Raw genomic sequence first — 27,560 nt, 5'->3', positions numbered from 1 at the left:
TACTGAGTCCAGATGTTTAAGCCCCACACATTGCTAACAAGGGGATGAAATCAAGCACATAGGCATGCAATCTCATAGAAAAGCATTGGTAGTAGAATGGGTAATACTGAAGAGCTCAGTGACTAAATGTGGCACTGTCATAGGATGACACATTTGCCACAAGGTCATGAGATTTCTGCCCTGCTAGATCTGCCCTAGTCAACTGTAAGTGCCATTAGTGTGTAATGGGAACATCAGCTCAGACACAAAGTGGTGGGCCACGAAAACTCGCAGAGCGGGGCTGCTGAGTAGCACAAAAAAATTGCCTATCCACTGTTTCATCACTCATGAAATGGGTTTCTGTGACTGTGTTCTCTGGAGTGTTGAATCACCTTTCACTGTCTGGTAGTCTGATGGACTGGGTTTGGTGGATGCTAGAATGCCACTACCTACCAGGAAGTACACTGTTAGAAATAAAGGTTCTGTGCAGGTACATTTTTCGTTTATCAAGGTACAAACAATGTAAGTGTTCCCTCAAAGGTAAAACAGTGGTTTTAAGGTCTAATTGTGAACCTTAAATAATTTTTTCCAGGTGAAAAGTAGATATTTGTACATTTTGGAGTCGAGACGGGGTGTGTGGAGTCAGTACATCTTACAAAATATAATTTCAGAGGATTATGGAACAGTTATATTCCCTGACCAAAGGCACTGAGACGTACCCCTGAGGGTACCACCCGAGTGACAAGAGGGGTACTGGTGCAGTGACAGTTTACTACCTATATTTCTGAGAGTGTACAGTGCCTTCAGTAAAGGCTTTTTTTAGGATTTGGGCCCCTAAGTTCCAATAAATGTTAATGTTAATGATACAACATGCAGATATTTCAGACTGTTTAGACCTTTCCAGTTCCAGAATGACTGTGCCTCCTGTGCATAAAGGCCCACAAAGATATTGTTTGATGGGTTTATTGTGGAGGTGCCAACCTCAACCTCACCGAATGCCTTTGGGATGAATTGGAACATTGATTGCAAGCTGGGGGGACCACCTCAAATTATTGCCCATGGTTTAGAAAAGGATATTCAACAAGCCCATATAGATGTAAAGGACAGGTGTCCACATACCTTTGGCCATATAGTGTATCTTTCCCTTGGTGCTAAATGTGGATAAACCTCATGCTTTTCTTCTTGTACCTACATTATTAAGTGAAGCTGTTTCTGTTTTGCAGAGGCAAAGCAGTATAAGCACTGCTTGCTTTCATGCCTTCTTTTTCCCATATTTTTTCTGACAAGCACCCAAACAAAGTGCAGTTGTATTTGCTAGATAACCATCTAGTATGTTCGACCTTCCAGCGAGCAGCATAAGAATGCATGGTGCACAGTCAGAGTCTAGGGTGTCTCATTTCTGTAGGCCTACATATAACAGTGTTTTAATGCTAGCCTTTAGCGTGGCCTTTGTTTCTGCTGTAGGTCATCGCGCAGGCCTGTTGAAGCATAATGGCCTCCAACTTGCTGGCACAAACGTCTTCTCCACTGTGGCCCATTAAGGAGCGAAAGCTCAGGATAGCATAAAACAACCGCTTTGCAAAAGCGTCCATGCTTGCGAGACCTCAAACATTCTATATCCCCAGGTCTCCCATGTTTGATAAAAACAAATTGCTGGTTCAGCTTTCTTTTTTTTTTGTTCCCCTTTCTTTTCTCTCAGTCCATTTCTCCAGATCTCCTTCATGCAGGGTTTAATATCTCCCCTGATGATCCATTGTAAGCGGGAGCTATCCTAGACTTTTGGTTAAGAGGAAGTCCGCCACTCGGTCCATTAGCCTCCAGTGGTGTGACCCCAAACCTCTTTGTCTAAGCGGGGTAAATGGCTCTGTAGAAGTACCTTTCTGCAGCTGTTGTATCTCTTGCACATAAAGCAAAAAAAAAAAAAAAGTTTGCTCTTCTCAGAGGGGCTCTTAAAAGTTGAAACCTTGGCCTCTATTGTTCCTTTAACCCAATCAATAAAACATATGCTTGCCTTGTAAGAGTTTCGTGAATATTTAATAGAAGTGGCCCATTTCCTTTTATCTACTGGCTTTCTAAAGAAAGATCAAGAAAGCTTTCTCAAGCTGTTGACTTCGAACTGTTACTCTTTATCCAGCTCGCTTGAACAGGCAGCCTTCCTCTTGTGGTTCTTCAGATGTTTTCATGGAACCAGAAAGTGCCTGCCGCTAGAAAACCTGTAGTAGTGATATCATGACCTTATCCTCCAGAGGTCTTTCTTGAAGCTGGAGGTGTAATGTTCGTGGTTGGTGAAAGTGGCAGAGCCATTTGTGTCGAGCGTTAATGAGGCAGAACTAAGGCTGTTAATTCAACCTGTTGCACCCTCCAAACTTCACCAGGATCCAGGCCCCTAAGTGCAACTCCTTGGAAGGCAGTTTGCCCCCTGGGGAGCTGTTCAGAGGTGCCGAGGCTTGACAAGCTGCTGGCTTTCGGCAGTGGATCTCTATCCGGTTGGAGGTACCAAACACCTCTGACATGCCTGTAGAATTCTCGTGTAATAATGTTCTTATAAAAAAAATATATAAAGGAAAACAAAGGTTGTTCAAAAAGTGAAGATCTAAACAAAGATCTGAAAGTCATGATGCTTATAAGCCTTTTTGTATTCATTATTGTATTTTATGTTGTTTATTATTAGATTTTTAGGGTGGTCTCAGACTTTTAGATTCCATGGCAGGTCTACATCAGTTATGTCAAACTGGGGACCTTCTGGGCCAAAGTGCAGCTGAGATTAGCATTTATCTTGATCTAATGCTCTGAATTCAATTCACAAAGGCCTTGCTAATTAGCTGAAGAGCTGAATCAGGTGTGTTTCTGAAGTCTACAGTGTTTCGCCCTGCAAGGACTGGATCCTGACTCATGTGGTCTAGGGGCAGTAGGGACAGCCATGGGCTGGAGGTTAGAGAACCAACCCTGTGACCAGCAGGTCACTGGTTTGATCTCCTGAGCTGACAGTACGTGACTGAAGTACCCTTGATCAAGGCACCTAACCTACAGCTGCTCCCTGTGCAGGTAGAGCTGCCATTGGCTCCAGGCAAGTGTGCTTACAGTCCCATAATGTGTGTGCTCACTAGCGGGTATGTGGTGTTTCACTGCACAGATGGGTTAAATGCTTAGGAGAAATTTCCCCATTGTGGGACTAATAAGGGTCACTTAATCAAAAAAATGTATCAGTTGTCAAGAATAACTTTTGAAGGTGCCATATAGCTTCACAAGTAATAACTTACACTGTTGCTTCTGATTTTGCACTGGACTCTCTTTTGGTCAAAGTCGCAAAGTGCACTTGGAAAATGAGAGCACGGATTGAAAAGAGAGGCTAATATTGCTGCCAAGAATGGATTACTCACCACTGCTGATTATACTATCAGGAAGAAAACCTGCATCAACAGTACCTGACAGTCGTCTATGTGAAATGGAAAATATTTGTTTTGTTTTCCTCGGTACAAACTGAGGTCCATCAGAGCCAGTTTCATGTGAATATTCAACAGCGCTCTTCAACTGCCTGATATGAATTAAAGACATAAACAGGCAATTACAGGCAAATGGCCTTGCAGACCATGTTGATTTCAGCATATTGATGCCGGTGGAGTTTATTTGTGATGGTCCTCATTAAAAGTTCATGAATATGCTCAGTAGACGTGGTTGCTCATGCTGTAAACACAGTGTAAGCAGGCCTGCAAACCACACGAAGGATAAATGAAATACATTAGCCATGCTCCCCCCAGCTGGTTGGCAAAGTCAGACAGGCCATCACGCGAACACAGTGCAGGGCTGGAACTCTGACTAGGCCAAAATTCGCATCATGTGATTGAGAGGAAGGTGTTTGAGCTGATGACGTCCTTAGAATGTAACGTATTAACATGCTAATTGTATGTACGCATGCAATCCCCCATGTAAAACAGATCTTTGTTGAATCATGATTGTGTATGCTGGGGCAATATTTGGCGATGTACAGTCAACACTGGTAAATGAGAGCTGCCATTTATACGAAGGCTGTTTCAGCAGCTGAATTGGCTAATAACTGAACAGAAATCATGCTTTGAGCATCAACAATATTTGCAGCAATTATCAACACGGAACGTCGCTGAAATAATCATTACCTCAGTGCAGTGCAGAGTCACGTTGCGTACCAAAACCTTCCCTCAGTGTCTGCTGTGCTACAGAGTCACCTCAGGTTTTGGCTAATCACACGCTAAGATTCTTAATAAGTCATTAGAGATGTAAGCCTGTAGGCCCATGTGATATCTCTCTCAGCTTTCTTTGGCTAATGTGAGGATGAGCTGAGATCACTCACAGATCTGTGGTGTCTTATCTATTTGGCTTGTACTTACGCAGGTGCATTAAGGGCATCATCTTCTAAATCTACATCTACTGTCGCTGTAGATAGCAGTAAATATGTTTGCAGCAGATTTGGTAATGTTTACACTTTTCACTGTGGCCAGAGTTCCCCATTAAGGGTCAACTATGTGGAGATTTCCATGCATTTCTTACTCTTATATATAAACTAACTGGCCACTTTATTGGAAACACCCACCTTGTAGCTCCACATTGCAAACATATCGTTAAAAACCATAGGCAATCTGGTGATGAACAATTTGAACCTCTTCTACTATTTCATCAGTGGTCAGTTTCTGACCACATGGCCACTTTGGCTAGATGTTTTTGGGTGGTGGACCCTTCTCAGTCTAGCTGTGATACTTGCACGTATAACCCTGATAAAACCCCCAATACACTGTTACCAACACCACCCACGCTAGCATGTCAGAGATACTTCTAAGTTGAGTCCACCACCCAAATAAAATCTAGTCAACAGTGGTTCAGAGGTCAGCAGCTGTTTTTCAAACCGCTCAGAACCATTTTTAATGTGTGTGTGCAGCATCTGCATCATACGAACAATAATTTTAGTGCATTTCACTGTAAAAGATTCACCACTTTGCACTTTGAGTTCATTTGCCTGCAGTTCCCTGTGGTAGACAGAGCACAGTGATACAAGCAGAAAGAAGCAAGCTCTGTCTTTAAACTGAGCAGTTTTCCCACCCACGCCACAGAGAAGCCAGGATCATGATCTTTCTGAACTCGACAGCAATATTCAAGGCTTAAAGGTTTTTACAATGATGTTTAGCAATGCCGATAAGCAGCTTTTCAAAGGGAGGGACTATCACCAAAGCCGTGGCAGCTTAAGCCAGTCATTCCGCCCTTAGACCAGGCTGCGGCATTTCTTCGACGAAAACAATTCAGGACGAAAAAAAAGTGCCTTTAATGCCGACTGTAATGAATAGCGCTGTTGTGGGCCGCAGTGGAGCCAGGTGGGCCTTAATCTGCTTAATCTGTCTGAATCGATGGCCTGGCTGATAGAATCGGAGGAGATATTGAGGAAGGGGGCCTTCGCAAGAGTTTTCTCTCCAAGCCTCACTCGTTTCTTGGCAGAGATCATCCCCGTGCTTCTTTTCGGTTGTTATGGCGACTTGGCCCACAGTTTTTTGGGGGTCCATCGCCATGGGAACCAGGAGAAAGCGTTATGTGAGACCCAAATAGCGAGAAACAAAGATCGCTTGTTTTCCTGCTGTTTTTTTCCCCCCAGCTTTGCATTCCGAGTGTAGGTTTGTGTCAAGTGTCGCTGGGAATACAGTTAGGCTGCGTTGTCGGAGTCTTAAATATTGCATCACATATTAACTTGAACTTGATGACGATAAGAAAATGTCCAGATTTGATGACATTTTTTTGCATTATTCTCTTTCTTCTTGTTGTTATTTTTACAGACTCCTTGTCATTACGTTTATTGTTCATTAGCTTTTGGCATAAATTCTAATTATTTAACTTGTTTTGGTTTTTTTTAAATTTATGCTTTTTAATGAAACTTAAATGAACTACTACAAGGACAAGGAAACACATCACTAAGAATACAGTCATAGAAAGTAGCATAAAATGCTAATCGGAGTGCTCACGCCCAATCTGGCAACGCTGGTGCTGTTGTGTCAGTGATGATCGGTGCAGGAGAGCAGAGGAAGCATCTTGTTTTTAACCAATCAATTTTACAAAATAAAAAAATAAACACCACACAGAAAAAAGCAGCGAGCGAGGAAGTTTTTTAAGACTCTCTAAGCTGCTTTGTACTGGAGCACATGCTAAACTTAGCCCTGTCAGTCTTAATGCCCTGTGCAGTCTCAGTACGTTTCTTGCTGCTCTGGACAGCTCAGTAGACAGAACGCTCTCATTTGTTCTCAGAAACATATGCAGCTGAGGGCATGCGAGCTGACGTCCCATCCAGATCAGTAGTGAACGTTTGGATTGCACGGGGTGGCCGATATCACCTCAAATTAGAGATAGTTGGGAAAGGAGTCCACGCTGAAAGGTGGGGGCCTGCTGTCACACGGAGAGTCTAATAAGTCGAGTGAAAAGAAAAGCATGGTGGTTTGCAGACCGATTCAGCTGATCTCTTGAGCTACACTGCTACTGCGTTCTACTAGGGAACAGCATTTCGCTTGAAAACAGATCGTTTCCCATAGGATCGATAAATTGTCCTATAGATATCACTTTTGAGTCATTTTGTCAGATGTTTGACTGCATTTGGCAGCATTAGAGTCACTCTACAAATCCTGTCTGGAAGAATTTGTAGAATATTTTGCTTCAAGGTTGAGACGACTGGCTGAAAAATGTTCCATGTATAACCAAATAGGGCTTCTTCCAATGAAATGAATAGAATTCAATCCAAACAGACATTTATATGGACATAAATAGGCAGTCACCCTATTTTATTTATTTTTGTGCGCAGGTCCCAATGAAACTTTCCCTCTGTTGGAAGCCAGTTGCAACCACTTGTTGGAAACCACTTGAGTCCTTTTTTAGAGCCGCCCTTTTTCTCTGCTAGCCTGGGCCCTGTCCTGCTAACCAGATCTAAACACAGCCTTATTAATCTCCAAAACAACCCAGATCTGGACCAGAATTCCATGATTTAGAAGAAAACAGCCTTTTAACACTATTATCTTGTTTGGCCAAGTGAATAAACCTCTGAACAATCCAAATTTATTTCATACAAATGCTTATTATTCAGTAACTACAGGGACTTCAATGCAAACTATAACTAAGTTATAGTTTAAGTTTAAATTTATGCCTTTTTTAATCCCACAAACGGGAAAATTCCACCTCCGCATTTAACCCATCCGTGAAGTGAAACACAACATACACACACTAGTGAGCACACACACTAGGGGGCGGTGATCACACTTGCTCAGAGCTGTGGGCAGCCCTATCCACGGGGCCCGGGGAGCAGTTGGGGGTTAGGTGTCTTGCTCAAGTAGTGCGTAATAAAACTTGTAATGGCTCTTAAAGGGGTTAACAATGTCACATTTATAAACTACCTACAGAATTTGTAGCAAAGTTGCTCACCTGATCCAGCTGAATGTAGCCCTATCAGAGCCAGACTTGATCTTGTAACGAGAACGTCTGGGGGTAGCAGTAATTTTGGGCTACATGTGGGTGGAAATGGAGACTTATTAAGGTGGGCACAAGCTCAGTGTGCGATTTCTAATACAATGCTATGTCGTGTGAAGGTGGAGCTCAAAGTAGGGGGCGATGGTGCGCTCGTCAGCATTGCCTGACGTGTAGTCTTGTCATTAGATCACTTCTCACGCTGCAAGGCTAGTTGAGTGAGCTGCATGCCAATAGAACTACTGCTCTTCTTCTTATTATTATTATTTCTATTGAGGTCTCAGTAGAGATCTTGCTGTACAGTTACAGCTACAGTGGCGTTTTATTACTCCCCTATTAGACGAGCGAACCCTTGATGGAAGAGCTGGAAGAACAGGAGCTCTAATTAAAGTCACTCTGGTTGTTGTGTGCGCAATAATGAACGTTCACACCACTCAGTGGAAAGACTCAATAATAAGCTAGCTCCTCTGACCTTGTCAGATGTTTTAAGCTTCGACATTGATTGCGAATGTTCCTCCCATTGTCCTGTTGCTCATACATCCACACATGTTTGTAGAACCCTATGACATTTAAAACCCTGAGAAAGCATCTCGTTGGAAATGCCTCCCTCTTGTATTACAGTGTATTGAGGGGTCGATTTAAGGTGGCCTGATTGTGGTCAATTTTTGTGGTAAAATTTTGCCTTAAGAGTCTTGGAGTATTGGAGATGCTCCAGAGCGTGCTCCATATGAAGGTGAAAACAACGCACTTACTTTGTAACCATTTATCAACATAAGTAGACACCTTCTCCGTCAATAGAGTCATTAGAATTCCCTATGGGCTCCGTCTATCCATATTGCTTTCTTTTTTCATGCTCATTAAGGCGTCTTCAAAGTGAAATCAATCCTGTTTGGCTGGGTAACTGATGTGTGTATGGGTGTGGGGTTTGGTGTGTGTATGTGTGTGTGTGTGTCTTAGTTAGATCACTTATCAGATGTGTTAACTGCCATGATAAATTCTATTATAGAAGACGGTTCTCCAAACCATATTGAACATGGCTGTGTACACTTTGAGGATTACAGGTTAATCTCAGCCATATGCTGTGTGTTTAGTGCAGTACGTGTGTCTGTGAGCTTCAGGCAGTAAAATCTTCAGAACTCTGTCCTTGGTTACACAGGACTTACTTGCACAGGAGTCCACGCTTGTGGTTCTCCTTTTGCGTACGGAAAAAGTGACATTTCCCAGGTTATCTAAAGTGCACAAGCTTCCCTTTACAGGCTTGAGCTCATTGACAACAATTTATTCTTAGCTTGCATCTGTTTGGATGGCCATCGAGGTTAGGGTTGCCAGATTTCCGCCGTGGCAGAACTGCATGAGCGGGTGGGGTGGTTGGCCAGTTTTTCACAAATTTGGAACATAAATACTGCATAACTTAATCTGTGAATTAGGAGTGTAATTTACAACTTACCCAAGTTTTACTTAATATTGTGGGATCTGTCTATGAAATATAGATACACTGACTGGTCAATTCACCTTGTTTCTACACTCATTGTCCATTTTATCAGCTCCACTTACTACATAGGTGCACTTTGTAGGTCTACAGTTACAGACTGTAGTCCATCTGTTCCTCTGATACTTTGCCAGCCCTCTTTTACCCTGTTCTTCAGTGGTCAGGACTCCCATGGACCCCCACAGAGCAGGTACTACTTTGGGTGTTGGATCATTCTCAGCACTGCAGTAACAGTGACATGGTCTTGTGTTAGTGTGTGTTGTGCTGGTACGAGTGGATCAGACACAGCAGTGCTGCTGGAGGTTTTAAATACCTCAGTGTCGCTGCTGGACTGAGAATAGCCCACCAACCAAAAATATCCAGCCAACAGTGTCCTGTGGGCAATGTCCTGTGACCGCTGATGAAGGACTAGAGGATGAGCAGCACAAACTGTGCAGCAGCAGATGAGCTGTCGTCTCTGACTTTACATCTACAAGGTGAACTGACGAGGTAGGAGTGTCTAATAGAGTGGACAGTGAGTGGACATTCTGTTTAAAAACCTTAATAAAACCAGAATCACACCAGCCCAGTTTAGCATATGAAGCTAAGCCAGAACTGAGACAAGCAACCAGGCAGCTGACTTAGGTGGGGTCATTTCCTGCTCTTCTTTAAGGAGTTGTCTTAATGCCAGTAGCTGACTTCGCCCTTAAAAACATCCTGAAGAAATGGTGCTTGTAGCAGACGAGATTCGCATATGGCCAAAAATGTGGTATTTTAGGTGAGGCATCCCGTCTTCCAATAAATTCTGATGCTTTGTTTCAAGTCTGCTTAAAATTTCCACCCTCGTCTCCTGATGGCTTTCAAAGCAGCCAGATCACATTCCTAGTTAATCTACCATCCTGTGATGTGGATACAACATCATACTGTGGTCGGCCGTTGCATAGAAGGTTCCAACCAAGAATGCAAAGACACAAAACAAAGCTATGTATGGACATGTTTTTTACGGAGCAGTGCTGTTAGCGAATAGTTTTTGGAGCCACTGGGCTTCATGGAGGAAACCCCCCACCCCCAGGTTCCCGGGTAGTTTGAGGAAATTGGTTATATTTGCCCTTATAGCACCATTTCATCATTTTAGAGGGACAAGGTTTTCCTCTTCAACTGAAAATTTTCAAGGGCTAAATTTTCTGTGCATGCCTAATAATCAGTATCAATCAGAATTAATCTGAGTCATTTATTTCCTTCCATCTTCTGAATATACTGATTGTACACGTTGAATAATACAGGCCCATGCTGAAAGATACAGTGTAGTGCATAGGGGTTACATGTGCTTCAGTGCTTGTTAGCATCTGTTAATTCCAACATCAGACAAATAACATACTAACCATCCATATCCATATATTGTGCACTTCTACACGCTTAAGATGGTTGTTCCAAGCTTCTTTGGTAAAGGGAATGGTTCTACGTAGAACCAATTAATGCTTAAGTGGCTCTTTGCGTGGTGAAATGGTTCTTGAGTTGTATAAGCTTGACGTCATAACAACAGCAGAACCCCATTCAGAGTGATATAGAATCATTTTCAAAAGGGTTCTATATAGGACCAATTTATGATTAAATGTTTCTTTGCAGGGTGAAATGGTCCTTCATATTGACGTTAAATGTGTTGTATGTGGTTCTATATAGAACCTTTTTTGTGCTATATAGAACCATTTTCAAAAGGGTTCTATATAGAACCATACACAACATTCTCTATCAATCTGAAGAGCTATTTCACCATGTAAAGAACCATTTAAGCATGAAATGGTCCTATATAGAACCATATAGAATTGAAAATTGTTCTACATAGCACAAAACGGGTTCTACTTCGAACCATATATAGCTATATAGCACAGTTGATGCTATATAGCTCTGGTAAGGGTTCTGCTATTGTTATGTTTGATCTCATAACAATAGCAGAACCCTTTTGGGTGCTATAGAGAACAGTTTTCAAAAAGGTTCCATATAGAACCTTATACAGCACATTCAACGTCAATCTGACGAACCAATTCACCATGCGAAGAACCATTTAAGCATAAAATTTTAAAATGATTCTATATAGCACTGAAAAGAGTTCTACGGTTGATCTCATAACAATAGCAGAACCCTTTTTTTGGTGCTATATAGAACGATTTTCGAAAAGGTTCTATGTAGAACCACATACAACATATAGAACCTTATACAGCACATTCAGTTGTCACTCTGAAGAACCAATTCACCATGCACAAAACCATTAAAACATTAAATGGTTCTGTGTTGAACTGATGGTTGTAATTGACCCGTTCTCTTTATTAAAGAACCATCGTTTTAAGTGTAGTTAGCCCACAGGTAGCCCTGTCCTTGATAAGTCAAGTTGTTAAACTGGTTCTGTATAGAACCACATACAACATGTAGAACCTTATACAGTACATTCAATTGTCAAGCTGAAGAACCAATTCACCATGCAAAGAACCACTTAAGCATTAAATGGTTTTGTGTTGAAGTCATGGTTCTAGGGGGCAGTCGTGGGCTGGAGGTTAGGGATCTGGCCCTGTGACCGGAAGGTTGCCGGTTCGATCCCCAGGGCCGACAGTCCATGACTGAGGTGTCCTTGAGCAAGACACCCTCAACTGCTCCCCGGGTGCCGTGGATAGGGCTGCCCACTGCTCCGGACAGGTGTGCTCACTGCCCCATAGTGTGTGTGTGTGTGTGTGTGTGTGTGTGTGTGTGTGTGTGTGTGTTCACTAGTGTGTGTGTGTGGTGTTTCACTTCACGGATGGGTTAAATGCAGAGGTGGAATTTCCCTGTTTGTGGGATCAAAAAGTATCACTTAATTAGAACCTTTCTCTTTACTAAAGAACCATCTTTTTAAGTGTATTTAGTCCTCGATAAGTCAAGTTGTTAAACTGAACAAATGTATATTAAATTATCAGGCATTATTTTCATGAGACGTCTCAGTGCGTTCTGTCCACCTTTGTCTTTGGTCGCAAAACAGTGAGCTTGCTCACATAATGAACCCACTACTCTGTGAAATATCTTCATTATCTTTCATTAGTATGTGCTGTTGCCTATTTCCCTGCATTAGATTACTTCACCTAATGAATGAAGAAGCAACAAATCCACGCTGTATATTTACCACTTCTAATAAAGTAATCTTACTATAACCAGAGATGCAAGATACATATTTAATTGTGCCACTTATGTGAAGCACTGAAATGTGGTAAACATTCCTCGCTCCACAAAGCCAGACGTCTGCAGAGGCCCATTATAAACCTTATTAAAATCAGATCAATATTTAGAGGAACTTAAAAGGAAAAGCCCTCTCAAAGGCTTGAAGGTCGGTGGGCGGAGTGTGGACGGGAGGACGAAGCTCCTGTGAAAGTTTTTCTGCCCACTTCAAGTGAAGGACCCTAGTGTCCAGTCCTCGGCTCGCTTTAAAGGCCCAAACTCGCCGTTTCATCTTTTGTCCTTCAACAGGCCTTGCTTCCCTGCCTTGGCTCGGGCCTTCTCATCCCTGTGTGTATGTAAATGCAGCTCCGCATACATCAACCGCTAAATCAGATTAGAAGAAATACAGCATTAAGCAAGTCTTGCTTACGTTGCTGCTGTGCAGCCCTGAGAAACGCAACTTTTTCCTTATTTATTTATTTATTTATTTATTTATTTACCCTGCTCTCCAGGCCTTTAGCATCATTTCAGGCCATTGCCTGCCGCTTCAGAATCCTAGACAAAACTTGGTGGCATCTCCCAAACTGCTGACTTGAAATTGGTAACTTGTCACGTTGTTGGTGACCGATCTTCTCATTTCATTCCGTTTCCTGAGGAGTGACTTTAGTGAAAGCTCTGATACTGCGTGATCTGTCAGAATAACCCTGCTGCCAAGAAAATCCTTCACAGTTTTGGTGATGGGAACCAGACGTCTCGATGTCTTCAACACAAATCTAACCATTTTATTTACTATTGAAAATGACCCACATGTCTCTTCTGAGGTTGACGATGGTGAAACAGTGGTAGATCTGATGAAAGACGTTTTCTTTAGAACCTGTTTTATCCTACAACACCCTCCATGTGCTTCCTCACCATAAATTGTTCCAAACTAGGCCAAAGCCCTATATAAAAACTATCGTAAAAACAATGTCTCCAGCATCAGGCAGTGTATTTGTAAGCACTTTGGGTGATGGCTTTCTGTGAGGTACCATCTGGAGCCGTTAAACACTTTGGACGCGTCACCACAGCTGTAAAGAAGTCCGAGTCTAAGGTTCTCTTAATAAGCATTTCACATCAAGGTTCAGTGGAATTCCAGTTTGAGGCCTCTGTTATTGATGCTGCTCAGGAAACTAGCGTAGCGTGGTAGGTGGACCATCTTGTCTTATGTTTTATTTCAAGTCTAGTTAAAAATTGAAGGCCTCTTTTCACAAAGGCATGCAGATCACTTTTCAGGGTAATAACTGCTACTATGAAGACAAACACTATATCTAAGGATCTACATTCCTCTGCTTTCAAGATATAAAGAATATGCTATGCTTGTAGTCTCTCCCATAACAGGGAAAGTCCCATTACTTTTCAAAATTTCCATATAATTAAATTCATAAGATGTAAACAAAGTCATTCAACGTGGTCGGATGTGAAAAGATCTGCTCGGGAGAAATTGGAGTCACAGTCGGTCACAGTGGTGGTGATAGGAACCAGACGTCCAAAGTGTTTATGAATGCCTCGCCTGATGCCTCAGACACAGTTTTACAGTAGTTTTTAAATAGATTTTGATATTAAACATAACTTTTTAAAAAACATTCCTGATAGAGAAGTACATGCCAACATAGTTCCCATTTCCTACGATTATCACAATAAGTGTAAGAACTCAAAACACATGTGGGTCCATTGGTCACTTTGGATGGTAAATAAATGGACTGGATTTGCATTGTGGATATCATGACCCCTGGTTCCTATCGCCATCATTTTAAGGGAATCTGAGTCAATAAGTTTCTCTACAGTGCAACATTTTACATCAAACGGCTCTGAGAGGAAGCTTGCTTAGCACTGTAGGTGGGGCATCTCATCCTGTAATAAAACCTTGTGCTTTATTTCAAGTCCATGTAAAACTCTCCCCTTTGCATCACGACTGCTTTCAAGGCAACCGGATCACATTCCGAGTTAATAACTGCTATAGCAAAGGTGAGCAGTACAGCTAAGGAACTCCAAGTAAGAACAGTGTCATTCTCACAGCCACCATGAATGTGCTGTGCTTCCCGTCTCTCACATCAAGGCCTCTGGTATTGATGAGTCTCAGGAAGCGGGTGCTAGCCTCCCTGTTGTTATGCTACACTCATTGATTACGCTTCATTATTTAGTGGAGGATTTCATTTCCAAGCCCAGAAGGCCTGCTATGACGGTAACGGTCGCCTGGCCAGTGCCTGTTTCTCATGCTAATCACTTCATTTGCAACTGTTGTTTGTCATGCTAGCTCAGGCCACTGCTCATTCACTAGCCCGCGAATGATGGCAACCGCTCCTTGTTAGCGTAGCTGCGGATCAAAAGCGCTTGCGTGTGGCCTGTGTAAGCCTTCCCGGTTCCCTCCGCAGCGACCCACCCGAGGATTCTGAATTCTTGTCGAATCATATTTGGCCATTAATGAAATCCTCAGTACTTGACGGAGGCTTTGATCCATGAGGTGTATTAAGAGATGCAGGGAAGAAAAAAAACAAAACCGGATGCACTCTCTCACCCTTTCCCTGAATGAGCCACTGCTCAGGAGGGTTTTGTTGCATTTCAGCATTATTAGTCCTTGTTTTGAAGACAATCCAATGAAATCAAATCTTACTTCAGTCTGGCTAATGTAACAGTATGTATCTTTGAATTATGAAGATCCACACCGTTATTTGTGCAAAATGAATGTTGTGCTCTCTATGACTGCTGTACCACGATTTACCTTTCACATTGCATTACTTCACTGTTTGATCACTCGCCACATCCCACCTCTCTCAGATCGTCTGCCTCCCCTTCATTCCATTTTTCCTCCGTCTGTTTCTTCTGCACAAGGATCCTAATGGAACCGTTGCTCTGTTCTGGTGTTACTTCATAGAAACGGATTTGAGGAATAACTTATAAATGAGCACAAGCCTCTGATCAATTTGCAACATAATTCAAAAAGTGGAAACAAGTTATGTGCCATTTAAATGGTTTCAAGTTAAAGTGATTTGGAAGTGAACAAGAGCATCAGGTCTGCTGTCACGGTTTGTCACGGTCTCACAGTAATATAAGGGATTTTCTTATGTTGTCTGTTGACTTTAGAGCTTAAGGTAAGACACTACAGATTGCCTCAATCATTTTTCAGATTTTTGGAATAAATTGCAACTGTGATATTGCAATTTATTGCACAAAAAACACACAGAAGAAACACAAATATCTCCAAAATGGTAGCTTTACAGGAGAACGTCACGTTAATGAATCACATGCATTATCAGCTCTCAGCTTCATTGTTAGAGGGAGACGAAGGCAAATAGGGGGGACGTGTTACTTTTCCATCGTTTACAGGCTTGAACTTCTGTTCAGCATTGCTGCCATGGTAACGCTGAATGATGGCTCACGTGCAGTGGAAAAAAATATGTGTGAATTCCGATCTGAGCATCACATTAAGGTCACATGGCCACCAATCGGATGGCCGATGTGGGTCCTCATATGAAAGTGGCTCAGGTCAGATTTGAAAAGAACAGATTTTCGTGTCCACACAGCCCTGAAAACATCAGATCTGAGTCACATTAGGGTTAAAATTCGGATTTGTGCCACTTCAACTTGGCAATGTGAACGTAGCCTACTTTGTCTCTACTAGCCAGGTTTCTAGGTACTTTTGGGCCACATCTCTTTGTCTATTCATCCTGAAATTTTGCTCAAAAAATCCACTTTTTTTTGTTCGTACAGTGGTGCTACGAGGGGTGAAATTAAGAAAGAAATTAATGATGAAAATGTATGTAAATTAACTCAAATGCATATGAACTGAACTTAAGCTGCTTTCACACTGAATATGGAAAATACACCACAGAAAGCTTAGTGTGCTGCGACAGATGTGCAGGTTCACATGAAGGTCAAATGTTTTCTTTTGCGCTACACAAATCGGTGCGGCCAATAGAAAAGCAGTTGATATGTGTGTTTGTTCCCTCTAACATGGACGGAAGGTTAGTTTTATCAGGGAGAGCGCAAGTATAAAGCACTATATATATATAGGCACTAGTTTGTGAAAAAGTGTAAAGTGGGCCGTACTGACTTTCATTCAATGATGGCAACCTTTCGGCGGGGGGCGATGGGGGGACGTATTCCTTTATGCGGAAAAGAGCTACAAAAAAGAAAAGAAAGAAACAGGAGAACTCGTCGCAAAAGAGTTTTATCAAACCATATGGCTGGGTCACATTAACAATGCCACAAGAGTTACGTGTTCTTTATTTCCCATAAGGCTCATGGAAGAAAACAGCTTCAAAGAAAAGCCCTAAGGGTCAGCTTGAGCCACATCCATACTCCATGCATATCCTGTAACTTAGCACTGCAGCATCAGACGCTCTATTAGACCCAGAGGCCTAATAGGAAACTGAATGGGGCTGACTTTTGGTTTCATGTTGTAATCCCATCTGTGCACCTACTTTGTTGGAGTGCAAAACTGCTCTAATGATGGACCCTTATATATATATTAGCTCCAGGAATCTCACAAGAACTTTATACCCTCAAACGGTCAGAATTATTGAAAGGAGCTATTGCAGCTATGGACGTCAATCCACCTGCGTTTTCAAAAGTTACTGGATAGTCACTCTTCAGCGGCTAATGTGTTTGTAATGGATTGGCTTTCCAAAGCATTAGCTCATCCCTTTAGGAGGTATTCATTTCTTGCGCCGCAGTCTACAACTGTGCCAAAGGTGCTGAATCCTCGGCAAGAGTGAAACCCGATCCAGGCATTTACAATCAGTGCGCCTCCATTGAAAGCGAGTAAGATAGTAACCTTCAGCTGCAGAATGGAGCTGACAGCAGCTCAAACCTGAAAGAAATGTTTACATGCAGGCCATGTTACAAACTTCCTTTGTGGCTGACTATTAGAAGTGGCACTCTAGCAAATACCATAACCAGCTAAGGGACGTGAGCGCATCCGGAATGTTGTAATAGGCTTTTTGTTTGCTATTGTTGTGGATTTTCTATTGTTGTGGCCAAGAAAAAGCAAATCATTATTTAGAGAGGGAATACCCACATATGCAGATCTCTTTCTCACTCGCTTGTAAAGAAGCCAGTCTCTGGAGTGAGGAGAGCTGTAGGAGTGAATTGCCACCCCTCCCCCTTCCTCTGTCACCTTCATTCAAATGTATTTCTCAGAAGTCTTTGGACGGGCAAAGGCGAGGAGAGCTAATACGTCAATGATCTTCTCTCTAATCCCCCATTTCTCTCTCTCTCTCCCTGCCTGAAGGCGTTCAAGTAATGCAACCCTCCCCCACCACACCCACGAACACAGTCGCACACTCACTCACAAGCACGGTGTCTGCTTCAACATGTCCAGTGGGAGTAGATAAATGGAGTAGGGGAGTTTGTAGTCGGGATGGTGTCAATGTCCTGGGAGGCCTGTGCTTTTGCAGGAACTCTTGCTAGGAGCTGAAGTGGTGATTATAGGGCTGGGGCAAGGTGTGGCGAGACAGGGCGGTGTCTGGGCTTTTGTCTCCAGCTAGGAGGAGTGACTAGAGCTGCTAGGAGGAGTCACGCTCAAGCAGGAGCCACACAGAGAGCAAAGCTGGTTTAGTTTCACAGAGTGACTCATGGTGGACTTTACCATGCCGGAACACGGGGAATGGTGCTTCTCAACGGGCTTCGCTCAACCTTCAATGAGATTGTTTTCCCAGGAGTCCCAGGAGTTGTGACATGGATGGATTACAACAAAGCATCTTTTGTCAACTTGGATAACTTTTTTCAAGGCCTTGTTTTTGGAATACATGTTGTTTCCTGAGTCCCTTAAATCTTTTGGAGATACTTGCTTAATTTTCATGGATATTGGTTTGCGAAAGCCCTGAATGTGTTTCGGCTGAGTTTCCCCACAAAGCACTACTGTAATATGGGACATTTTATTGCTCTACTGGACTGGAAAGGCAGGCCATGGCTCCTATTTCTAGCTGCTCTGATAAGTATGTTGCATTTGTACTATTTGTTGTGAAAGCAGGCCCCAGCTTTGAACAGATTGCATGCGATAGCTTGCAGGGAACTAACGTAAGATGTTTTTGTTTATGGTCTTCTGCTCATTTTGTGGCCTCAAATAACACCAGGCTGCCTTTGCGCTTGTCCCCTTTTATGGCGGTTTGATATGAGGAATTTTTATCGCGCTGAAAGATTTATAAGCCCATTTATGCTTTGGCTAGCTTTTCTTTCAGATACTTGTGGTTTTGTCAAAGTAGCTCACTTTCTCCCAGTCACAGCCAGGATATGACCAAAGAATTGCACTTGCAGAGTAATTGATTAAGCACGTAGTCTTGGATAGTTTATCTTGGGGGCATGGGATTTAGAAATCAATGCTGTCTCTGTGTACAATATGCTATTGGACAGGCAGATGTGCAGTGTCTAACAAGTGCTTACAACCAGGGAGTATGAATCACCATAATGCGTGGCCTGTTCTGCCCCTTTGTTCAACCTAGCATATTCAGAATATGCATTTATGTCTCATTATCTGAAAGTAGAGGAATTGATCCCTCTGGCTGTGCCTCTCTGTCTCTGCCTCTCTCTTTTTGTCTCTGATTTCCAGTCAAACAAAAGCAAGGATGTGCTCAGCGTATGTGTAACAAATCAGTCACTTGCTAAAGCACAAATATATGAGTTCTTAACACTATATCTGCTGCTAGAACAATCTCTGATCAGTGTGATATCCTACATATGTACCTTCCATTTCGGTTTGCAGACATCTGACATTCCTTTTTCTCATCTCTGCAGTTGCAGGTAAAGTTTCCCCCACCAGCTCTGATGCCCTCCTCAGTGCCCCCGCTGCTAGCGCCACCTCCAGCCCTCCAGACATGTACCTCCCTGCCAGCTTCAAGCTTTCCAACACCCAACTGGCCTTCTTCCTCCAAGAGAGCCGAGTCCCAGCCCGGGGTGGCTCTGGAGGCCACCCACTGCAACGCTCCGAGAGCTTTGTCGTCTTTCAGACCAAGGAGTTACCCTCGGTCAACATCTCCCTGGGTCCTTTCACGCAGGACCAAACGCTCTCCAAAGACCTTCTGCAGCCGTCAAGTCCCTTAGATATCCCAGGAAGGCTGACCGTCAACTGGAAGGTTCGGGCCTTCATCGTCCAGTCCAAAGTCTTTGCAAGCAACCCGGTGGTCCAAGTGCTGTTTTACATTGCAGGTCGGGATTGGGATGACTTCAAGGTCCAGGACAAGCTGCCTTGCGTGAGGCTGCATGCCTTCCGGGATGTTCGGGAAATCAAGACTTCTTGCAGGCTCCAGGGCAATCTGGCTCAGTGCTTAGCCCAGCTGGACCTTCCGCCCACCTGGTTTAACGTCAACGTTGCACCCTTGGGCCGCAGGAAATCCTCAGTCTCAGATGGTCTGGAGATGACCGGGGAGACCCTCCAAGTGGAGCTCTACTACACTCTCCATGATCCGGACAGCAAAGGGGAATGCGGGGAGAGTTACAGTAGGCGAGGAGGAGGGTCAAGGGGAGAGAGCTCATCCCAGCAACCCCTACTTCGGATTGGGAGCATCAGCCTGTACCAACCGAGTCAAGAGCAGCTGGTGGTGGACAAGCAACTGGACAAGAACCTCTTCTTGCGGCTGCCTGAGAAGCCGCTGAAGCCTGGCGAAATTCTGAGCATCTTTCTGTACTTGGTGCCAAACTCAACAGTGGAACAATTCACACTCAAGTAAGTCAATTTTCAATTTTCAAGTAAGTCACTTTCCTTGTGGCTCTGGAATGGTTTCACACTGGGAAACTCATTAGCATAAGATAACACGTGATGACTACAGTATTTACTAGTACACAAACCATGAGCTCCTATTGATTTCTATGGTAATTCTTATTTCTAAGCTTGTGAGAAATGCAGTATGAAAAGCCCCCCCCATACTACATTCTTATGAAGGTAAAAATGGATTCCACATAAACACTGAGAGGTGTACATTACGGAGGATGTCGATAAATCTCTGCTGGAATGTCAGGTATTAAGAGAAAATGAGGAGGATTCTGCTTTTCAAAGTATGGACATAATGGGTATTAATTGACATCTGCTGGAATTAAATTCCTCAGGAGCTGACCCAGTTCTTGTCGAATTAGAGCTTAGGGGATTCGAGGCATGACTTTGCTTGCCTACCCTGTATATTTCCCATTCGTTTTTCATCGTCAACATAATGGAGAGGGTTAGGGTTCCTGTGAAGGAAAATTATTATTTAAATCCCTGAAAGAGGCCCGAAAATTAGCTTTTTTTCTTCTTCTTCTTTTTTTTTTTTTTTTTTACCGATGTGAGCGGGAGGAGGGATACGATATTAGCTGCTCTCCTAGGCATGTAGACAGAACGCTTCGTAAACACAGCCCCCCTGAGCTCCCCCCCAGTCGTAATGGAAACTCGCAGACTTCAATTTAGGAATTCATCGTGAATTAATTAGGCTTCGATAACTCATTAAGCTCAACAGGAGTGGGCAGGCCCCATGATTTATGCTAGCAGGGATAGTTCATTAGTATTATCTGACAAAGTGTGTGTGGATTAAGGTGTGTCTGTGCGCGTGTGGTGTGTGGGAGTTAGAGGGTCAGCACATGTGCGAATGCCAGTGTCCAGATCTGCCTCTCCAGAACTTTGGAGACTTTTACTGGATTCAGTTCTTGAATCCCAAGTAACTGCCTGACTGCCACAGTTCAGAGATCTTCACTGCCTTTACTGCCTCTTAAGATTCTTAATATAAAGAGATTTTATGACCCCATGCCACCAGAATAATAAAAATAATAAACTTTTTTCATATTGCACTTTTCATATGTTAAATGGAGCTTAACAGAAACTGCTTTGCAGATATAAAGCATTAAATTACAAGAAAATGGCATAAAAATGAACACAGAAAACATGGATCTGAGGTAGAATAAAAAGAAAAAAAGAACGTTCAGTAAATTAAAACAACTGTGGACAGAACCAATCAAGGGCTGCATTAGAGAACAAGAAATACAATTAGGACTACATAAAGTATTTACAAACACAAACAGCTTGCTTCTTTCTGCTTACAGTCGTGTGCAAAACTTTGGGCGCCCCAGGTCAAATGATGTTTTAGTGAAAATAAGTACTCATCTTCTACAATGAACACACTTCCACACATTTTAATGCATAATTATTGTTTCTTTGATGCATTTAACAATTTAGGGAACCTAATGTGCAAACTTATTTCAACAAAACGTGCAATTTGACTGGTTTGTTCAAATGAGTGGAAGTAAATTCCAGCCAGTATGGACAGCACTGGGGAAATTCATTAGTCTATTATGAAGCTTACAGGAAAGTTGTAAACATGTTTTGAACATAGATAAAGCCGTAAAGTTGAGACTTTTAAGCAAAATGAAAGAATCCTAGCTTACTTATATCACATAATCTCTTTCAATAGGGCCCTGAATAGCTTGATATATAAATATTAATATCCCAGCTGATGTGACTTTCTTTATTATTTATCCTACTTTTTTTCAAGCATTTCAGTCTGTAACAAAGTTCTTATCTGAAGCAAAGTTCAAAACTTCCTGAACCGTGTGGGCTCACTGAGTCGTTTGTATGGTTTACTACTCAGTATTATTATTAAGAAAGAACCAGAAGCAATATAAATATGATTATACAACCTATGTTTTATACAGATGCTAAAAAAAAGCACAATGTTATGAAAAAAATGAGTGTTTGTGCTCCGAGCCAACCTTTACTTGTTTATTTAATCCCTGTTCACTCTCTGTAATAATAATAATAATAATAATAATAATGATTTACTGCAGTACTGTCACAGGTGACTTTTTAATTATTAAGATACCATTAAGATTTTTGATCGGCAAAAATGTTTAGAAGGTCACCGCTTCTATATTTAAAGACAATGTTTGATTCAGGGCGGCACGGTAGCGTGGTGGGTAGCGCTGTCGCCTCACAGCAAGGAGGGCCTGGGTTCGATTCCCCGGCCGGGCAACCAGGGTCCTCTCTGTGTGGAGTTTGCATGTTCTCCCCGTGTCTGCGTGGGTTTCCTCCGGGTTCTCTGGTTTCCTCCCACAGTCCAAAGACATGCAGTCAGGCCAATTGGACATGCTAAATTGCCCTTAGGTGTGAGTGACTGTCTGAGTCTGTCTGTCTGCCCTGCGATGGACTGGCGACCCATCGAGGGTGTATCCTGCCTTCCGCCCGAAGACTGCTGGGATAGGCTTAGAAAATGGATGGATGGATGGATGGATGTTTGATTCAGCATTGCTATACACGGTTTAATTGTTATAGAACCTTTACTTATCATCAACTAAGTGTTAAATTGACCTTCTTTAAACTAAAGGGGTTCTTCAACTATGATTTCTTTAAGGAACCATCCATTGAAAAGTTCTTCGAGGAACCAAAAATGTGGATCTTCATCGCTCCAAATAAGCTTTTTTTTGGTATGTTTATTTTTAAAGGAGTCATTTTGGCTGCACATGTTGTATCTAGCAGGTTTATGCTGGCTCACGTCACTTCAGTCTGTTTTTGTTGGAGAGTTGTGAAATAGACAAAACAACATTCTAGGAATCTTCCTGTATCGGCTCAATCCCATTTCTCCCCTCGCCTCTACCACTCAGCCCTTAGCCCTCTGTTTTGCGCGTTCACGTCTAGGGTTAGGGTGTCCTGATTACTGTTGAGATAGAGGGGCAGGGTGAAGTGTTATGGCTTTGTGTTCCTTCAAACGGCGGTTTTTCAGAGTGTTTTGAGAAACAAAGAACGATGGCTGCACAGGCGACCAAAGAAACCAACAAATAAAAGTATTTCTCCATTAAAAAATTACGATAACCACTGTATTACCTTAGATTATTGTCATTTTAATGTATTACGGTCCTTTTCTTCATAACAAGCATCAAAGATTGATGTGTCAGTAGCTAGCTAGCTAACTTTCCAGTTCCACCTTAAATATTCCACCTCAGACATAGAACTGTTGCTCCATTTAAGGTGGAATGGAAAATTTGAATGAGAAGCTGGCAAATGGCTTCAACTACTTATCACCAAAGAATTAGGGGTGGGTGATGATAAATAATTGTTGCATCCCCCCCTTGATGCCTTAATTTATCTAAAGCCCAAAAGTGAGGAGCTGAACTTTTCCCATCTCTGCTATCACTGCAGACTGGCAGGGTCGCCTACAGAGCACTGCTACCAGTCTGTTAATGAAGTAATGCTATATTTTATTTGAGGGTCCCATTTCATAGGGGAACCACCACCCATTGTAACTCAGTTTCAAAGGGGCAGGGCAGAAATAAGTAATGGGACTGGGCCATAGTCACGTGGAAATGTTTGAGCGCCTCTGATCAAATGATGTTTGATTTTTTCACTCATTTTAATACACCATTTCTGTTGATTGGGTGAATTTAAGATATTGGGGAAAAATAGCATAAAGTGTGACCTGTGCCAAAGTTCTCACATATTTAGTATTTTATGTTATATTTTTCTTCAATACATAAAACAAATAAATAAAAATTGTGGATGCAAATTAGCACAAAAGTGGCAAATTTATCTTTAACTTATTTTCAAAATAGGTAATTGAACTAAAGGTTGCTCTGAGTGTTGCATACAGCGGTAATTATGTATTAACACAAGCTCTAATCCAGAGTGATTTAGGTTGGTGGTGTTGTAATGTTTGGAGTCCAGCCCAAGAACTTTCATTACAATTGTAATTGTAACTGTAAATATTTTCTTGCACCATTACGTATTAGTAAATAGCTGTTTTGTCTTTCTGAAAATCCAGCTTTATGCAGAAAATCTCGAAGGAAGGCTAGGTGTTCCCAAACTTCCGATGGACATTATAACTGACCTCATTGACTAGCATATACTGAGCTTTGGTCCAAAGTGCGCCTGTCCGTTTGCCCTGCTATCAAAATGTGGACTCTAAATCTCCCTGACTGCACCCCCCCAGCACCCCCCCCCCCTTTTTTTTTATGTGCTCATATTGGAGTCTGTATGTGCCCCGGGTCCGGCGTGGTGGCATTAATCCTCTGCGGAGCGGCCGAGGAGCAATAAAAGCTCCATCAGAAAAAGAGAGAGAGAAGATGAAAAAAAGAAAGTCCAGAGCTGAGAAGTCCGTGCCAGACGAGACGAATTAAACACTGCTGCGAGCGAGAGGTTGAGGAGCGCACACCGAAAAAAAGACTATTAAAGATGTAATAAAGAAAATCTTTAAATATGAATTAAGCTGAGCTTAGTGAGCCTCCTTTCCCCTACTGCTTTATTCTCACTTTCAGCCAGTCTTTTGAAGGCCTTGACTGTTTTCATCTGCTTTTGCTTGGGATCATATCTCTTATATCATACATTAGGCAGCTCTAGAAATACTTGTCATCTTCCATTTCTTACATGTGCTTACTTTGTGTGGGCCAGTGATTATTTCAGTAATCGAGGAATACTTTGATTAATCGAGTGATCAGAGTTTTAAAAAATGGCCAAATAATAAAAAGGATTTAACTGAACACTAACGAACCAAATCAGAGATTCAGAGATTCCAAAATGTAAAGACTTAAAAACCTTAAAAGACTTTAAAAAGTAGAAGTATATTTTTGCTGACAGGAAGATTGTATCAGATTTTTAAAAATGTATGAATTTATTTTTTTTACACTGTGTGGATGTTTCATGATGAGTGGACCAGTACAAAAGTTTCATAATAATGGTTGGAATAAAATCAGATTATATTAACATTAAAGTTAATGTTTTCTCCAGTAAATGAACCATTTTGGAGACAAAAAGTTTTGGTCCAATAGAAGCAACACACAATGCACACAAATGGCTGCTTTTACTTGAATGTCCATACATATATATGAGCAATATTTCTGTATATTCACATGTATGTGTAAATACTGACATCTTTAAATATAGAAAACTGTCCCACAAACAAACATTTAGCTATATATATATATATATATAGCCTCTGTTACCCATCTGGCTAGTTCAGACTCTCCAGACAGATTTCCTTGCTGAGGTCAGATATAATTCATTTTGTACTCTTTATTTTTGCCAGATTTCTTCATTTTAGGAATTGACGCTCCAAAATTTCTGGGATCAAACAGCCATGGCAAACCTCGCATCTCTAAATTTGTCATTTTCCTTTTTTTGAAACACTTTGGAAGCACCAGCTGCCCTTTTAAATTGTGTGTAAATTTCATGATGAATGAACAGCCCAAAGTTGGGGGGAGGGGTGTAGGTTTGAGTGGGCTTTGGCTCCACTGACGTACATCAAAAGTAAAGTAAATCCGTCCTTTCTCCTTTAAATTGATCATTTTGGAGATATGTGACTGGTAAACATTGTAGCTGGTGAAGAGGGCTCATTTACATATTTCAGCCTTTTGCACTATCAGCATTGTGAAAGCTAATATTACTGTTATACTGAATAATCCACCATATATTGTGCAGCCTTGCTACTATAATAGTGATACAAAAAGTGTAAGGAGTTTCTTTTGCTCTTTATAGAATGAGTAAATTCTCATAGCATCTATGCTGCCTATGTCTGAAATTTGCATTTCCCTATGGTAATCTGATCATGGCAGTAGTAGCCTGTAGCCCCTTTTAAAGGGCTTTTTTATGTCATAGTTGTCTCCAGCTGTGAAAGACAAGATCCATTTCACTCACACTTAAAGAACTAGTCTCTCGTACCGTGAATGATTGAGGTGTTGTGTTCGAGCAGGGCAGTGGCAGGACCCGAGGACAGAAAGAGCGAAACATCTAGATCACCAACAAGCATGACAAGATTAATGCTCTGTGAATAATGCTCTGTGAAGGACGAGCTGCTTTACTGTACATACCACACAAAAGCAACATGCACTGCAGGCCAAGAGGACAGAACCAAGCAGTGATTTTGAAAGATTTTTCTTTCTGTTTTCTGTACAGTGGTGGTGATTGGAGCCAGGGGCCACTATGTCAACAGTGCAGATATAGCCTCTTTATTTAGTACTCAAAATGACCAGGGTAGCTACATGTCTTCTGAGTTTTTAGATGTGATGTTCACACTGATAAAATAGTGGCAAATCTAAAAAATGTTTTGGGGGCTGTTTGCTTTATAACAGAGATGTGCTTCTCTGACTCACATGAATCTCAAAAATGCGCTGAAAACTGTAATAAAACTGTCTCGGTATCATAACAGATTTCTGCGATGTAGCTTTTAAAATCATAAAAGCTTTTTTTATGCCTTTAAATGAGGCAAATTTCTCTAGTGTCATATCAAATTCACATCAGAACACTTGATTCTTTTAATATAAGCTTTTAATTATGCAGAAATTGTGAAAAGTCTTCAGCATTCGCCTTCAATTTTGGACCATTTCTATTGGTCCATTCATTATGAAATATGCAATCAGTGTTAAGGGCAGCCTGTGGTTTCAAATGCAGCGTAGGGGTGATAACTGTAGCAGTACTTATCAGTCCTAATTAGTTGCATGTTCTACCAGAACTACTGCATATAACACTATTAGAAGCACCTACCTTGTATCTGTGCTCATTGGCCATTTTATCATACAACACTGTGCAGAAGTCAGAGACCACATTATGTTGGTTTAATGTCCTGTCAGAACTGCTGATAAGTACAACCCCAATTCCAATGAAGTTGGGATGTTGTGTAAAACATAAATATAAACAGAATATGATGATTTGCAGATCCTTTTCAACCTATATTCAACTGAATACACTACAAAGACAAGATATTTAATGTTCAAACAGATCAACTTTGTTTTTTGCAAATATTCACTCATTTTGAATTTGATGCCTGCAACACGTTCCAAAGAAGTTGGGACAGGGGCATGTTTACCACTGTGTGACATCACCTTTCCTTTTAACAACACTCAATAAGCATTTGGGAACTGAGGACACTAATTGTTGAAGCTTTGTAGGTGGAATTCTTTCCCACTCTTGCTTGATGTACAGCTTCATTTGCTCAACAGTCCGGGGTCTCCGTTGACGTATTTTGTGCTTCATAATGCGCCACACATTTTCAATGGGAGACCGGTCTGGACTGCAGGCAGGCCAGTCTAGTAGCCGTACTCTTTTGCTATGAAGCCACGCTGTTGTAACACGTGCAGAATGTGGCTTGGCATTGTCTTGCTGAAATAAGCAGGACGTCCCTGAAAAAGACGTTGCTTGGATGGCAGCATATGTTGCTCCGAAACCTGTATGTACCTTTCAGCATTAATGGTGCCTTCACAGATGTGTAGGTTACCCCTGCCATGGGCACTAACACACCCCCACACCATCAGAGATGCTGGCTTTTGAACTTTGTGCTGATAACAATCTGGGCAGTCTTTTTCCTTTTTGGCCCGGAGGACACGACGTCCATGATTTCCAAAAACAATTTGAAATGTGGACTCGTCAGACCACAGGACACTTTTCCACTTTGTGTCAGTCCATCTCAGATGAGCTCAGGCCCAGAGAAGCCGGCGGTGTTTCTGGGTGTTGTTGATATATGGCTTTCGCTTCGCATGACAGAGTTTTAACTTG

At 42.0% G+C, this 27,560-nt stretch overlaps 1 protein-coding gene across 3 annotated transcripts in view; it reads left to right on the top strand.

Moving 5' to 3' along the window:
• Positions 1 to 27,560, top strand: part of tmem132e (transmembrane protein 132E) — a 412,424-nt gene that overhangs the window by 256,598 nt on the left and 128,266 nt on the right. For 2 of the 3 annotated variants that reach the window (XM_017699490.2, XM_017699475.2), the window contains exons 1-2: positions 17,647 to 18,063; positions 18,860 to 19,787. In XM_017699490.2, the coding sequence (XP_017554979.1) occupies positions 17,994 to 18,063; positions 18,860 to 19,787 (998 nt within the window). In that variant the 5' untranslated portion in view covers positions 17,647 to 17,993. Of the gene's footprint in view, positions 1 to 17,646; positions 18,064 to 18,859; positions 19,788 to 27,560 lie in introns of those variants that run through there. The other variant, XM_017699485.2, reaches the window with a different exon arrangement.

This window comes from Pygocentrus nattereri, chromosome 23 (assembly GCF_015220715.1).
Source record: "Pygocentrus nattereri isolate fPygNat1 chromosome 23, fPygNat1.pri, whole genome shotgun sequence".
Classification (NCBI taxonomy): domain Eukaryota; kingdom Metazoa; phylum Chordata; class Actinopteri; order Characiformes; family Serrasalmidae; genus Pygocentrus; species Pygocentrus nattereri.
This window is presented reverse-complemented; position numbering and strand designations above follow the sequence as displayed.